We start from the raw sequence: 16,958 nt of genomic DNA, 5'->3' as shown, positions 1-16,958 counted from the left end.
TTTATAAATGTGTTAATTATTATTTATATAACATTAACTGAAATGCATTTATGTGAAGTGTTGACCAGAGGGCGCTTAGACAATCTCGCTCTACCCTGATCAAGGGCCAGGGCGCTAACACGCATAACTCATTTTACATTATAGTATACATAGTAGCATCAGCCACTTGTGATGAAATGTTACGAAAACGTTACAATCTATACATAGCTTAGAAAGGAAACGTTTATAAAATCATATATATATATATAAAGAATTAAATTATCACATAGATAAACGGTAAATTGATTAGTTTATTAAGCTTAGCTTTATCGCTAATTTATTTTGATAAGTAACGATGAGTAACACTTTAAAATACGTTAAAAATTGATAATTTCTAATAAATTACTTAATATACAGATTGCGTGTTTCGGTAAACAGGAAAATTTTTATTTTGAGATTCTTAACTATTCTGTAAAATGTACATATGATATGTAACTATAGTTTGTACATATGATACTAGTTTTCGCCCGAGTTTCGGGTACTGGGTGTAAAAATGTGCGACTGACTGCCTCGTTGGTCTAGTGGCTTGATATAAGGCCGCAGGCCCAGAGGTCCTGGGTTAAATTCTCAGGTCGGGCCAATAAAAAGTTATTGGGTTTTTCTGTCAGAAAATTCTCAGTAGCAGTCCGGAGTCTGGAAGTTGGAAGTGTGTACACTCCCGTGCCTCGCAAAGCCGTTGGTCCTGCGCTTGAACTCTTTCCGGTCGTGTCGGATTGCCGTCCCATCGGATTATGACAGTTAGTTGGCTAATCTCTCTTGAGATTGGAAGCCGTGTCCGAAAACGTTCTGGAGGACATTATTATTATAATAAAAATGTGCATAGGCTAATTTTTTATACCCCAAGAAAGTGTTCAAGCTTCCTTTATACCAAAATTCTAGAAAAACCGTTCTGTGGTTTATGCGTAAAAGCGTAACAGACAGATAGAGTTACTCATTTATAATATTAGCATAGATTACAAATCGCCGTGTGACACAACCATAATGCCGTAATCTCCTGAATAAATCGAATCAATATACTTTTATAAAATTTATATTGAATAATTTTCTTTGTTGCAGCTCAAAAGACGATGAAATTGATGGGAACTGCATAGTACGAGCTAGAGGCCTTCCTTGGCAATCGTCAGACCAAGATATCGCCAAATTCTTCCGAGGACTCAATGTGGCCAAGTAAGATTTTTCTTTAGATACGAGTAAGATGTGTGATTACCCAATCACTTCAATGTAAGAACTAACTTCGTTTAAAAGCGACTTACGGTGATACGCCATTTTGATTCGTGTATCCTTTAAATGATATAATTATTAATAAAATGTTATAAGTATTAATTAATATAAAGCCAAGACGGCCCAGTGGTAAAAACGCGTGAATCTTAACCGATGATCGTGAGTTCAAACCCGGGCAAGCACCACTGAATTTTCATGTGCTTAATTTGTTATTATAATTCATCTCGTGCTCGACGGTGAAGGAAAACATCGTGAGGAAACCTGCATGTGTCGAATTTCATTGGAATTCTGCCACATGTGTATTCCACCAACCCGCATTGGAGCAGCGTGATGGAATAAGCTCCAAACCTTCTCCTCAAAAAGGGAGAGGAAGCCTTAGCCCTGCAGTGGGACAGTCACAGGCTGTTACTGTAAATATTAATGTTACGTGATAAGCTACTTCGAATATATTATTATAGTCAATGTCGCATGTCACTTTCTTACACTATACAAACGTGTTCTCCGGTGAGTTATTACTTCATACGGAATGGTTTCGTAGCCATTGCTACACGTCTAATTGACATATATGTAAAACGATGACTCAACTAAGTGAGAGTGTTATCAAATAGAGAATGTTTCGTTTCGTCCAGGGGTGGAGTAGCTCTGTGTCTATCGCCTCAGGGTCGGCGCAACGGTGAAGCGCTCGTGCGCTTCGTGTCGCAAGAACACAGGGACATGGCGCTTAAACGGCATAAGCACCACATCGGGCCGCGGTACATCGAGGTGAGGGCATTTTACAACATTACACTCGGCTTGCTCACTAGATCTGAGTAGGTTACTTTATTGTAAATAAAAGTTGCGTCATAGTTTGATGTCTTAAACTAAGTTATATTAGAAATTGCAATTAACTCAAAGTATTACTTAAATGCTTAACTGGACTAAGGAATGCTCGCAAAAAAAAGGAGCAATCGTTTTAGAATTTGTTTATATGGCAGTCTTCAATTTTTTTTATATAACAAAAGAAGTCCAGTAATGGATAATATATTTTCAAAATAACGTTTGAAATATATTTAATTTGACGAGCCGGTTGACGTATACTTTACCTTTCACGCCTAAGGTATACTTGCCTTTCACGCCGAAGGTTGTGGGTTTGATTTCCAACCAGGACAGACATTTGTGTGCATGAACATGTCTGTTTGTCCTGATTCTGAGTGTAATTATCTATATAAGTATGTATTTACAAAAGAAAAGTAGTATATGTAGTATATCAGTTGTTTGGTTTTCATAGCACAAGCTTTGTACAAGCTTAACTTGGGATCAGATGGCCGTGTGAAAAATGTCCCAGGATATTAAATATTATTATTGTTAATATCCTATTCAGGTGTACCGTGCGAGTGGCGAGGACTTCTTGTCGGTGGCTGGTGGTGCCACTTGCGAGGCGGCTGCATTCCTGTCACGAGGGGCGCAAGTCATTGTGCGCATGCGCGGCCTGCCGTACGATGCGACTCCGCAGCAAGTTGTGAGTTCACGTTACATTTGTATTAAAAAATAATGTTGCCATGAAAACAACAGGCAAAAAAATAATAACAATTTTATTATTCTCTCAAATGCATTTCTTATTTGTTCACATACTGACCACGTTCGTTCGAGATCTTTCTAATATACATGTATTTCTAGCTTGAATTCTTCTCAACTGGAGACGATCCAGTACAAGTGCTCGATGGTGCCGAGGGTGTGTTGTTCGTGAGGCGAGCGGACGGCAGAGCGACGGGCGACGCTTTCGTCCTTTTCGCTAAAGAGGATGACTCGCCGAAGGCTCTCTCGAGACATCGCAAGCTGATAGGAGCAAGATATATAGAGCTTTTCCGGTCTACCACCGCTGAGGTCCAACAGGTTCGTTTTGACAATGATTTCAATAAGAGAAAAACTGATGCGAGGTCTGTTTAAATCGTGCCAAAGATCGGTTAAAGATCAGATAACACTATATCTGGATATATAATTTAAAACTACTCGTCCTATCGAGTCTCAAAACACCCTCTCTCCCGGTAACTTTGTTTATTTATTGCAAAAAACTGTTCGAAAATATAATCATAATGAAATATAATCATACGTACAAACTTATCTTACATATTGACGAGCCGGTTGGCGTGGTTGGTAGAACACTTGCCTTTCACGCCGAAGTTTGTGGGTTCGATTCCCACCCAGGACAGATATTTGTGTGCATGAACATGTCTGTTTGTCCTGAGTCTGGATGTAATTATCTATATAAGTATGTATTTACAAAAGAAAAGTAGTATATGTAGTATATCAGTTGTCTGGTTTCCATAGCACAAGCTCTGCTTAGTTTTGGATCAGATGGCCGTGTGTGAATAATGTCCCAGGAGGATATTATATTATTATTATAAGTCAGAAATTACTACAAAGCAACAACCTTATGGCTCCTGAAAAGTCGTTCTACAATGTCATTTACTACAGCTACAGTGTTATCATAATCACAGATTATAACAATAGATTGAAATGATTGTTAATAATCAGTTTTTATCTGTGCTCTTGAATTTCCTAAGCTATTGATAAATTTCAATCAAGTGTTTTTCATATTAACGCGAACGCCGGGAACAATGTTATCTTGATTCTAAATTTGCGTAATATTCAAGTGAAAATAACAATTCTAACCATGTCTCAACTTCGTATGGATGCAAAAAGAATTTAACATTTCTTTTATTTTTAAAAAACTGTCCTGGAAGCCGATCGCAGCGCCACTTACCCGGTCTAATCGAAACAATCCATGGTTCATCCACCCACTCAAAAATTAAATATTAATAGCAAAATTATTTGTCGGAGTGAATTATGACAGTATGTGGCAGTTGTGCAACGCTTCTGACGCAAACAGTTTTGACCAGTTACTTGTATCTCTTGAGACTGGATTCGGCCACAAGATTTCATTCCAATAATGGTATACACTTTATTTACGAATACAATCAACCGACTCGCACGTGATGGTCATCTAATAATCGCTACGACTGACATCCGATATTGCAGAAGAGCTTTTGCAGTATCGCTATTTGATCGAAGACGTAAGGCGCATTTGCTCTTAAACTGCCTCCTGAAGGTACTCCTTGGAAACATTTGAAATTGCAAATATATGGAAAAGGTACCGAAACATTTTAAATAAATGCACGATGGCCCATTAGAAATGTAATTATAAAACACAATATTTGTGGTGAACGATCGTGTTTTTGCTACAATCACAATCTATAAAAAAACTGATTTTAAAAAGGTTTTCGATCCAGTTGTAACAAGATTTTTTTATCTATGTTATAAAATTGTCCGTTTGACACGACATGGACTTAAATATTTTATTGCCAGCGCATCGATTGTAACACTTGTTTTATTTCTAATTTGCATTTACGCAGATATATTTGTTATGAAAAAGTGAGTAGATCAGAAGTTTTTACATTATAAAATTGTCCTAATATCCCCCGAAAGTTTTTTCAACCCAAAATCAAATTATTAAAATACCAACAGCCTAGTAATTGTAGAATGCCACTGTTATCCGTCCTATTTTCATTAGTAATAGTCAAGTAAGCCTATAAATGTCCCACTGCTGGGCCAAGGCCTCCTCTCCTTAAGGAGGTTTGGGGCTGTTCTGCAGATTTTCATCCGACATATGCAGGTTTTCTTACGATGTTATTCACCGATGACCTTTAACTTTAGCCCACAGGTTATAATAGCCTAATTATTACTAACCAAAAGATTTCTTCCATTAAATAATGGTGTAAACAATACAATTTAAAAATATAAAGAAAAATATATAAGCAAAATTCACACACAATACAACATAAATATATGGCAAAACGAATAGTATTTTTTATATTAGCAAAAACAAACAAAAGATCAATCAAAAATGAGGGAAAAAATTGTATAAAAAATACTATTTGGAAGGTTAACGTAAAAAATCCCTTTAACCTTGTACTGCTATGAGTTTATCGTATAATGACAACGTGAATCTATTAAACAAGATCATTTGTTCGCACGCAAGTTATGCTCACGGAACAATGCCTAATGTGACACTTTGTGGTAATTTTGTTACTTCTTATGTTCAGCCTGCCCTTGGAGTACATGGTAAGCTGTGACCTTGCATGCGTACACTAAACCACAGATATACATAAAGAATATAATGGAAAATAGTAGATATTTCATTATTTTTTTTCAAGTACACTTAAATTCGTAATTCTGTTGAAATTAATTGCTTTCTTAATTTTATTTCCTTACTAGACATATATTTATGAATATTATTTTCCCAGGTTCTTAATCGATCATTGGAAACCCGGACCAGCCAGGCCAGCACGCCGTCCACGGCGAGCGCGCCCGCGGAGGGGCTGCTGCCTGTGGCGCTGGTGCCTCAACACGTCATCACTTCCGGTACCGCCAAGGACTGCGTGCGGCTGAGAGGACTGCCTTACGAAGCCCAAGTAAGTATTTTATGGTACATAACTGCCTGTTTCGCTGCATTACGCGAGAGTGATTGAAAGAAAGTCTGTGTGTGCACGTACATGCCTGTGCCGCACATGCATATTTCGTGCACAATTTCCTTGCTTCGCTAAGAGGATCCGCGGACTTGTGACGGAAGTGGACTTAAATCTCTTAAGAAGTATAATTATTATATCGCATAATAGTGTACAAAATCACTTGGACAACTTTGAATAAAAACAATGAAATGCCGGTGATTAAACGTAATTAACTAAATTATGGAATTTTCCTCAGGTTGAACATATACTAACATTCTTGGACGAGTTCGCGAAGAACATTGTGATGCAAGGCGTCCACATGGTGTACAATTCACAAGTAAATATGTCTTATGTACTGTATTCCGTATATGCAATTAAGTATACATAATATAATAATCCATAAAATATCAATACATATGTATATACAAATGGGAACCTTAAAATAACACGGGCGCATAGGACTGAAAAATAAATAATTATTTACTAATATAATAGTTCGATTACCAATTATATACAATTTACATTAGAAGAAATTGCCAATCTTAGAACAAAATACCAATTATCGATAAGATGGGCATGAATCGATATATCCATCGGGTCGATGGATTACAAAGTGAATATATAAGCATATAATAAAATTCTACATCATCCAGGGCCATCCGAGTGGTGAAGCTTTTATCCAAATGGATAGCGAAGCCAGCGCCTTCCTCTGTGCGCAGCAAAAACACCACCGGTACATGACCTTCGGCAAGAAGCAGCGGTACATCGAGGTAACTTGATCGACATCATCATGCTTTCACTCTCACTCTTACCAAACGAGTCGCTCACCGTTACCGCCGCCCGCAGGTGTTCCAGTGCTCCGGCGACGATATGAACCTGGTGCTGACCGGCGGCGTCACCCCCGCCACCTCCCCCAAGGTGCTATCCCCCGGTACGTTGCTCTCCCCCCCGCCGCCCGCGCCCCGCCTCCTGGCGCAGCACATCGCGCACCAGAACCTCCTCGCCCGCCAGCACGAGAACCTGCTGCTGTCCCTGCGCCCCCCCCTCATGCCCTTCCTGCCGTACATGCGCTCGCCCGCGCCGTCCTACCCCGGCCTGTCCATGCTCCCGCAGCCGTCCATGCTGCCCACCAAGCGCACGTACGAGCGCGCCTTCCCCCCCTCGGACGGCTCCCCCGCCAAGCGGCCGTACGCTCTGCCGCCGCAGCTGGCGCCGTCGCTGTCGCTGCCGCTGCTGTCGTACGCGTCGTCCGCGCCCGTGTTCTCGTACGCCAACTCCAGCCCCATGCTGACCTCGTACAGCGCGCTGCCGTCGCTGCCCACCGCGCTGCCGGCGGGCTACGGCACGGCGCTGTCGGCCGCGCTGCCCGCCTCCATCTCGTCCCCCTTCCCCGCGTCGCTGTCCATGTCCATGTTCCCGACCTACCCGTACTACCCCGGCGTGTAACGTAACTATCGGATAGCATTCGGTGCCTTACTACTAGACCGACGCGGTACCTGACCGTGAGTTCGTTTCCGGTTAGCGAGGGGAGTGTAATCGACTGGCGCAGTCGAAACGACAGGGTAACGAAATGACAATAAGCTCAAATAAACCGTAATGTTAGTGCATTCGCGTTATTATAGATTATACCGTGTTTTTTTTTTTACTTAAATATAATATTAGATATATGAATTTAAAAGAACGTCGATTTCTATATCGCTCTGAGATATGAACTATGGCAGTTTTTGCAGCTTTTAGCAGTAAGTTTTCGTTGTAATCAGTTATTTGTTGATTATATACCGACTTTAATCATTGTTGAACTTTAGATATTTTTTTTTAAGTGAACCCGAGGTTGTTAATGACAATTATCGTATATTGTAAGTTTGCTTTTATCTGTGGATCTTACGTGTGATTGAAGAATGTGATTTTGAATTTAGACATTCCACATGCAATGTATTTGCCAATTTTCAAAGGCTGATCGCAAGTCTGAGAAAGTAAATTTAGTACTTACCAAATGGAAGTAAATGTTTAGGTACTTAACTCGTTCCAATATATATCAGTAACGCACGCGTGTTTAGTTTTACGTTTTGTTTTTTTTTAATTTTTTTTTTTTATTTAGATTAATTCGTTTGTTGACGCACTGTTAGTGATGAATTTAAATATTAATTATAATTATTGCTTTTAAAACGCGATTAATTTTAAAGTATCCGTGCGTTAGTGGCAGTTGATGTTTCCGGAATGTTCGAGAATGTTCCAATATGTCATTCCTTTCCATCCTTCAACAACTCAGTTCATCCAAATTAACCTTTATTTTTAATATACACGATATACCATTGTTCGTTACCTCACACCACATAAGTTAGTTTATATTTAAAATTATGTTTATAACATATTTTCAAATTTTAAATATATGTATAAAAAACAAACCATTTTAAAATAAATTTGAAAATATGTAAATTTTAATAATATTTAAACCTATCATTGTCTATGGTGTTGCCATTGTCTCAAATTCACTAGGTATGGGGGCTTTAGTCACGATTTGGTGTAATGGCTAATATTTGTTCTGTCATATATTATATAAAGTGTAACTTTGACAGTCATATCTAACCTTTGGTCGATTCAACAATATCAAAGTTTATAGAATAATATAAAATTATGTTGTGTTAATTTCTGATCATTTTACTCTACGGCCGGTAGCCCGTGTCACGCACAAATGAAAATCAATGCAATTATTTAACCTAGACCTTATTATTACATAATATAAACTGGTAACATTAGCTATAATCGTGGAGTAATTTGATAGATCAAAATATATATCCGTACGGGTTGTGTTATGGAAAATGCGCATGGACTTTGGATATAGTCGGTAAGTGTTGCACTTTATGAATAAAAAATATTAATAACGTGTTTCTATATGAGTCGGGTTTGGCATGGCTGGTCTTAATAAGTATTTATATGTGCATGGACGACGATTATTATTTCGCTTCTAGCGTTCGTTCGACGTTTTCCAGAGCACAGCGCGGCCGGTATTATCCGTATCCTGTATGTTACTGTTTAATACAAATGTACGCGGTAATAGCTTCATCTTGGTACTCTGGATATAAACAACTATGAGTTGACGAACATTTTTACCATATATCCATTATAGAAAATATTATACTTTTAATAACAAAGTTTAGTCACCAAATGAGTCTAAATTTTCCTAATGGTAGAAGTGTTCATGTTATTTCTATGACGTTTAAAGCCACAACGGCTAGCCCCTGCTTTATAATCTTAAAGAGAATAAGGCTTACTGTCTTCCAATATTTGATGAAATGGTGAGTTCCTCCAGTCATTTACACGCACAAGCTTCCTATCTACCTCTCAAGCCTTCTTTCGCTTTTTAATTCTTTTTTATTTTATTGGACTGGGATATTTCAATCTTTTTATATTTTAATTTACTTACATATATTTTAACTTTTTATCTTAAAATTAACTATAACTTTAGCTATAACTCAAAATTTGAAATCTACCAAAGTAAAACTGATAACTACAGTGTTGCCAACATACAATGATAAAACTTAACTCATATTGGCAACAGAAAATAATACACTACTGTGTAATTGTTGGTGACTCTTTGGAGTTGAATACAGTTGGAAACACACTGTTACAATTTTTAAAGTAATATTTTTTTACTATCTCACAAATCTTGTCTGTATAAGGCTTGGTTTTTTAAATATTTGTCATTTACAAAAATAAATTATTTTATAATAATTAGATTGAAATGTCTTAGCGTGTAGTGACTGGGGGAGGTGGTGTGAGGAAACAGTCATGTTGTTCAAGACAAGCTTGGTTAACCTTTGTCGATCTTTCGATTTTGAACTTTATGTTTGCACATTAAGGTTTAAAATGGTGATATTTTAAACTCACTCTTTTTAAATACTGTGATGGTGACAATAACGCTAAATATACAAATATGTATATCATTACAGATATACTATTAAAATAATTAAAAAGTTTGTATATGTTTTGATGCATTTTTTTAAAATTTAATTAGCGTTATTGCTATACCATTTATACAGGGGTCAAATTTGAATTAAATGTAAGTTAAGACAGTAACATAGATTAGTTTTAAGGTATTATAAATCAAGTTTTTTTTTCTCTAATGATAAATGATCAGTTGATTCCATTATGAGTTAACATTATATTAGTTAACTAATTTTAGTTGCGTACTTTTAATAAATCGATACTTTTCCGTGTTAGATCTTGGTTATTGCGTTTCTCTGCTGTGTGGGTGATTGTGCTATTATTTCTCTGTTTATATTATCGCTGTACTTAGAACGTGAACTTGTGAAGGAGGGCTAAATAATACACTAACACTAGCTTCTACCTGTCTATGGTCCAGCGAGTATTGTATATGTTGTACTAACTGTATTCACGATACGAGTCTACAATGCACGTTGTCTATGGTGCGGCACTTGTGGTATAAATATATAAAAATGCTCTATTGCTCCGGTATACAGACTGAATTATTAACGTTAATATACTAGGAACAATATATCTATATTATTATACAAACTTTATATTTCATTTAGAAAATTATAGACACTGCTTAAATCAAAATTTAATAAACAACAACAATTACATAATTTCGGTAAGTTTTTATTTACGCAGTGACAAAAAACAAACATATTTTTATAAATATAATATTTAAAAAAATCATTATAATACTTAATCTTAACACATGAAATATTAACCTTTCTTCACAAGTTAACATACACACGAATAGCACAGTCATGTCCGCCTCCCCTCTCCTAACATAGCCTTAGTATTTAGTACCTTCTCTAGATATTAAAATGTCTAAATACAAGCCTTTGGGTAAAATGAAAACGGTGAATACGAACCGGATATCATCATTTCTGAGTAAAAAGCACAGAAAAGGCTTCTCTTAAAATTCATGATTTACAGTTAAAGGAGAAAATTTAACACCATTTGTCATTATTTTTAAAGTATGATTTCATTATCAGAAACACGTTTTTAATTAAGACCCTTTGGGCGATGTCCGTAGAGGTGGAATTTTGTAATTGTGTTTAAACAAACTTTTAAATGAGATAGATACTTGAAATTTTGATTCAAGAAAAAAATAGTTGTTTTTTTTTAATGTTCGCCTTAAAAATTCTCTTTGTGCCTCGTTAAAAATTCTCCTTTAATAAAAAAAATAGTCAACATTAATTATGTGCTTTCTAAAATGCATGGAAACTTCGGTGACAGACAAAGTTAAGATCTTGTAAAATGGGAAAACTCAGAGCTTCAGTGTGTGTAGGAAGTTTTTTGTGCTTTCTTAGAAGGAATTAATCGGATGTCATGGGTTTAAGGTTGCCCTGAATGTTACACCAAGTTCTCATCACAGTAACAGAGGCGTAAGTATCGTTTATCATATGTTGTGGGATCACATCCGTTACGCTCCTTCCTATTCTTGAGTATCGCATTTGTTTTGAGAGCGACTTCAACTTCAGACATAACTAGGGCGACATTTGTTTTGCAAAATTACTTTGAGATCAAAACTAAAATATTAATTTTCAACCGCGATTTATCCAGTTTTTTTCTTAGTACGATGATATTTTAAAACATGTTTTCGTTTCGTTTTTTCTTATATAAAAATGTATATTAAAAATATTAAATATAAATAAAGTAGTTGAAGTCGCATAGAAGTGGTGCTAAGTACATACTAGGGTACTAGGCCAGCATAAGTTTGGTAAAGTCCGCAGACTAGCTTGGTGGTTGGCGGCAACGGCGACGTGTGTAACAGAGTATTGGTGTAAGTTGCGCACTGCTTTGGTGGACTGTTAATGCGTTCTGAGGCCCTGGTGAGTGTTCATCAATTTAATTACATAACCAACATTGTGTATGTCCTTCGATCGTGAGTATATAAATAAGTGTTTTGCTGGAATATATGTAACGCGTCATTACATTTCGTTATTGCTGTGCTATTCCGTAAGAACACACATCGTATCTCATTCGTGAAATGTCGAAAATATTACGGTGTTATCTTTAATTAATGCCATAGTTATTACAGTCAAATTCGCTTTCTGACATTTGACGATCGTGAATTCGTTCGTACGGAATAGCTCTTCTTATATTATTATAATTATCTCGATAGTTATTCAGCAAAACATTTTCGAAATATGTATTTATGGGTAATTTTCACATGTATCTATTTTAACTGAACAAAATATTTTATGATCATGGGATACAAAATATGATAACGTAAATTTATTATTTATATACAGTGAAATCACAATATATATCGGATTGAACGCATTCGGTCCAGTACTTAGACAATTACAATATATAGAATGGCTTATGACGAAGTACGAACCATATTTTATAAATATTTGTGACTAACATTTTGCATGAGTAACTTCATTCAAACCAAAAGACAAGTGAATTGTTGATAAATAAAGTTATTAATTAGAATTAATTAAAAAATATCAATTCGATTTTTTAATTACTAGAAACTTGATGGTAAGTCATATATTGATTGAACGTTTTGTGTAGGTCCTGTGACGTACTATTACCCGGCGATGGGACCAACGTTACCGCCACCACTCGTCTACTGGGGCTACCCGACGCCGCCAGTGTCGCCGGCTCACTATTACCATCCACCACATCATCCCCAAACTATGGTACATTTAATAATAGTTTATTACTTACTATTAAAGATAATAAACTCCAAACTTATCAAGAGTGAAGGAGGCGTTTGCCCAGCAGTAAAACATTAACTAAAATCAAACATTTATTTATACACTTCAAAGACAAATAAAGAAAATATGTTAGTTAAAATGTTACTATCATCAAGTGCTTTCATATTTGGATTAAAACGAGGAATAGGGATTCCTATGACCGATACAGACATTTCTAAGGTACCCAGAACATGTGACCAGCTTTATTAGGTGTATTTGCCGCAGTAATTGCTACTAGCTTGCCTTTAATAGGCAAGTGTAAAAAAAACAGTACATACAGCCAATTCCAATGTCAGGAGTGTAGATAGATAATAAGCAACTTCACCTTGAATGACATGACACATTGTTGGTCTATATCTATGGTATTAAATTATCTATGGTGTTTAACATTGATTCGTGAAAAAATGACATTTTGGATGTCGCCAAATATGCTTTAGGAACTTTGCCAGTAGAATTAAAGTGAATATAAATAGTTGAGTAAAATATTGTTGTATTATAAATAAAGAACTTCTTGTAGTTCATAGCAGCAAATCTCATCTGCCATAGACGATACATTCTTATCTAAAAAGTGTAGTGTCATAAAACAATAAATTAATAGAAGCATTTTACTTTACAGATACCGGAAGTAGTTTCAGTAGGCGGAGGATCGCCGCTACCCATTCCCCCCCCGGCCGCTTGCCCCGAATGGCCTATTTTCATGGTCAATTAGGTGATATATTAAGATCGTCGAATTTTCCTAATTCTTCGTTATCTTTCAAAATTATGTCATAAAAATTGTGTGACAATATCGCTCAAATTTAGTTTATAACAGCTTAGTTATATGCCAATAGAAATAATAGAATATATTTCTAAAATTGTAGAAGCGATAAGCTCCACGCAATACCGTAGTTTTCCTTACAAACCAAAGTGTTACAAATTGCTTGTATAATTAAATTACGTCACATATATAGACAACGCAAATATATTTCAATATTGAATCTTCGTACAAAGGATATTTAACAATTTCACAATATAACTAAATTAGTAAATTTATTTATTAAACTGTTTGACTTTTTTCTATTTATTATTTAAAAACTTATTTATCGGAAACTTAAGTTTATATTTTATCATAACTTCTGTCTATTATAATCTGTGGTCTATTTTTTTTTCTAATTGTGATCTTTTTTGTGGACATCTAAGGCACAAAAAAGAATTATATAAATTTTCATTTCTTCACAATAAATAAATAAACAATGTTTATAGATAACGTAAATTATATATTAGCAATAACAAAGCACAGCTTGCCAACGAATTCATGAATAATTGATATTATATCAGTCAAAGAACGGCTCAAATATCGTGATATTATGATATATCTCACTTAGCAAAAGTATATTATTATGTTACTCGTATCCAATGAGTATTTCGTTTTAAGATATAAAGTTTTAATGTTACAAAATAATTATATCGCCGTATATTTATAATGTTCATTTTAAATATTTTATTTATTGTTGATCATTTGGATAATAAGGACGGATTCTATTAAATGAATTAAAAATAATATATTCTTAGTTTAAACTTTTTTTTTTATAGAATAGGAAGGCGGACGAGCATATGGGCCACCTGATGGTAAGTGGTCACCAAACGCCCTTAGACATTTACATTGTAAGAAATGTCAACCATCGCTTACATAGCCAATGCGCCACCAACCTTGGGAACTAAGATTTAATGTCCCTTGTGCCTGTAATTACACTGGCTCACTCACCCTTCAAACCGGAACACAAAAATATCAAGTATTGCTGTTTTGCGGTAGAATATCTGATGAGTTTAATATAAAATAGGTTCCTCGTTATGTATACCTATTATTCGCATATTATATTTCTATTTAAATCATTAGACGTCTGGCGCCAACTAAATTAAAACTATAAAAAAACCTATCAAATTATTTTCAGTAGTTAAATTATTATAATTGTTAGTTAGTTAGTTATCATTAGAACGTTTCTCGAAAAACAGTGATATTACGGTGCTGATTCACGTTTTAGCAAAAACCAAATATCTTGTAATCATTTATAAATTTAGTGTAAGGTAACGCTCAATTAGACTAGAAAATAGAAATAAAATTAAGACAAACCAGAACTCTATATTATGCCATAATAATAACTTCACTAAATCTAACCATTTATAACTTTTTTTTTTAATTCGATTTTTAAAATCATTTGAGGTTATGAAATAAAGGTTTTCGTCGAAATAAATAAATTAAACATACACAAATAATTTAACAGTGATAATTTTATAATATAATTTTTTTTCGTCATTTCAAATCGCCGTTTCATATTTTACTAGGTTTTTTTTTTATACAAATCAAATATTTATTTAAAATACATATTTATGATAATATTCATAATGCTACTTGCATATTGTTGTTAATTTTAATATTTTATTGAATTGTCTAAAAGGAATGGAAAGATTTAAAAAATTTATTAAATTTAAATTCTAAATTATCGAGTCACTTAAATATATGTATAATTTAGTTCTGAAATCGGTTTAATATAAATTTTACTTCAAACAGTCACAAAATGATCATTAATCTCATTAATTTAAACAAAATAGTGTAATATAGTGGAATATTTGATGCCCTACAGCTGTAACAGGATAAATACTTAGTTGTTACTTTTAGTTCAAGAATCAGCGTAATACTTATGTTAGATAAATAACGTATAAAACAACAAAATCAAAAGTCTTCCGATAGTTTTATCAGAACGTATCTTTAATTCGTCACTTGTGATAAGATGAATTAGTATAATACTATTAATATTAAAATAAATTAATTAGAATATTATTAATATAGAAAAGCAAAAAAAAAAATGGATATGTATTTTTTTTAAATAATGCCTCGAAATTGAATTGGACAATTGAATTATAATCGTAATTGCGAAGGAAAGAAAACGTTATTTTGACTAAAAAAATTTAGTAAATAAATAAATGTTTCGATTCGTTTCCGTTTCAACAAAGATTTTTTTAATGGTATTTAGTTCGTAAAATATTAAGCAATAAATTTAATGCCCATATACCCTCAAATCAAACTGTCATATGAAGCGTTGGAGTCATATTAAGATGACATACATATGTATGCATCAAATTGTCTATGGGATGTCTTGCTATAAACAAAACCTCTTCAATGCCACTTTGATTAGAGTACTAAGCATGATGGTCAGTTTTAGAATAATTATTAATTTTCATAAATAACTAGGTTCTATTTCCTAAGTACACAAATAACATCACATAATTATTACCTAAATAATAAATATTAGGAAAATATAAAGAAACCTAGTGATTTTATCCATGACTTCGAAGCAATCATGACTATATTAATATAAGTATTCTGTTATTAAAAAACAAAATAATAAAATATTTTTAATGAATAATTATCGTTAAATCTTTGTTATTATATGATATTAAAAAAAAAAAAAACAAAAAAATAACTATCGTTTTAACTTTAAGTGTATTTAAATTTTATATATATATATATAATAATCAGGAATAGAATCTGATTATTAATATTTACCTAATAAAAAAAAAGTATGTAATTTTTTTTTATTTTTATATTGTAAAGATGTATTTATATTGTTATCTGTATATCGAAATCACAGGTAAATAATGTCCAGTGATACAATATTATTTTTTGTTAAGTGATTTTATTAGCAAAATATATAAAATTGTTACCTATGATGTATGTATATGTATTCTTTTATATAAGCATTGTTGAACATATTGACGGAAATATATATTATAGTGTAAATGTCGTATCACACTCAAAAGAATCAATTTAAAAAAAATACCACGTATTATAAAAAAAAGCAACGTTTTTGGTTGTGCTGTGCGGTTATTTCGCTAATGTCACGTAGGAAATTTTAATTTTTAGTCGCTATATATGATTGATATAAATTGAGTGTGGTAGAGACCTCGACTTATCGTTAGAATAGTCAGAATAGATGTGCAATGTTTAGAATTAGATTTGATCTTAAATACCAAAACAGTTTTGGTTTATTATCATACAAAGTAGTGAATTGTTTTAATAAATTAATTAATTATATGTTGTTTTTTATTTGACTAAAATTTCTATCAGCCATTTTTTTAATTATAAATTTGATTAAGAATGTTTAATATGAGCTCGACAACCGATGCTGCTGTTGAGCTCATTAAAAATATTTATAGAGCGTGGGAAGAGTCACAGGATGCCATAGGGATAATTTGTGACTTATCTAAGGCTTTTGATTGTGTGCAACATAAAAAGTTGATCAGGAAGCTACGTCACTATATTAAAGACACAGCACTCAGCCTCCTGATTTCGTATTTGAGCAATCAGATTCAGAGGGTTGATATAAATGGAAAGAGACCTCCCGGGGCTCCAGTTGGTGTGGGGGGTCTTTTTCTTATTTAGTTTACAAAACTGACTACAATTACACAATCAACAATGATATACAATAATACATTTAACCAAAAATATTTACAATTGAGTCTTCTCGATGTG

General features: G+C 34.0%; 1 protein-coding gene across 2 annotated transcripts in view; it reads left to right on the top strand.

Moving 5' to 3' along the window:
- LOC126777351 (RNA-binding protein fusilli) overlaps positions 1-16,520 on the top strand; it is a 97,977-nt gene extending 81,457 nt beyond the window's left edge. The window contains exons 7-16 of one of the 2 annotated variants that reach the window (XM_050500368.1): positions 1,096-1,206; positions 1,890-2,022; positions 2,621-2,758; positions 2,917-3,132; positions 5,544-5,711; positions 6,004-6,084; positions 6,401-6,517; positions 6,594-6,678; positions 12,264-12,391; positions 13,065-16,520. In XM_050500368.1, coding sequence (XP_050356325.1) covers positions 1,096-1,206; positions 1,890-2,022; positions 2,621-2,758; positions 2,917-3,132; positions 5,544-5,711; positions 6,004-6,084; positions 6,401-6,517; positions 6,594-6,678; positions 12,264-12,391; positions 13,065-13,157 — 1,270 coding nt within the window. In that variant the 3' untranslated portion in view covers positions 13,158-16,520. Of the gene's footprint in view, positions 1-1,095; positions 1,207-1,889; positions 2,023-2,620; positions 2,759-2,916; positions 3,133-5,543; positions 5,712-6,003; positions 6,085-6,400; positions 6,518-6,593; positions 9,968-12,263; positions 12,392-13,064 lie in introns of those variants that run through there. The other variant, XM_050500367.1, reaches the window with a different exon arrangement.
- The last annotated feature ends 438 nt before the right edge of the window (positions 16,521-16,958 follow it).

Source organism: Nymphalis io, chromosome 22, assembly GCF_905147045.1.
Source record: "Nymphalis io chromosome 22, ilAglIoxx1.1, whole genome shotgun sequence".
Taxonomy (NCBI): Eukaryota; Metazoa; Arthropoda; class Insecta; order Lepidoptera; family Nymphalidae; genus Nymphalis; species Nymphalis io.
Note: the sequence above shows the minus strand (reverse complement) of the source record. Positions and strands in the feature narration are given on the sequence as shown.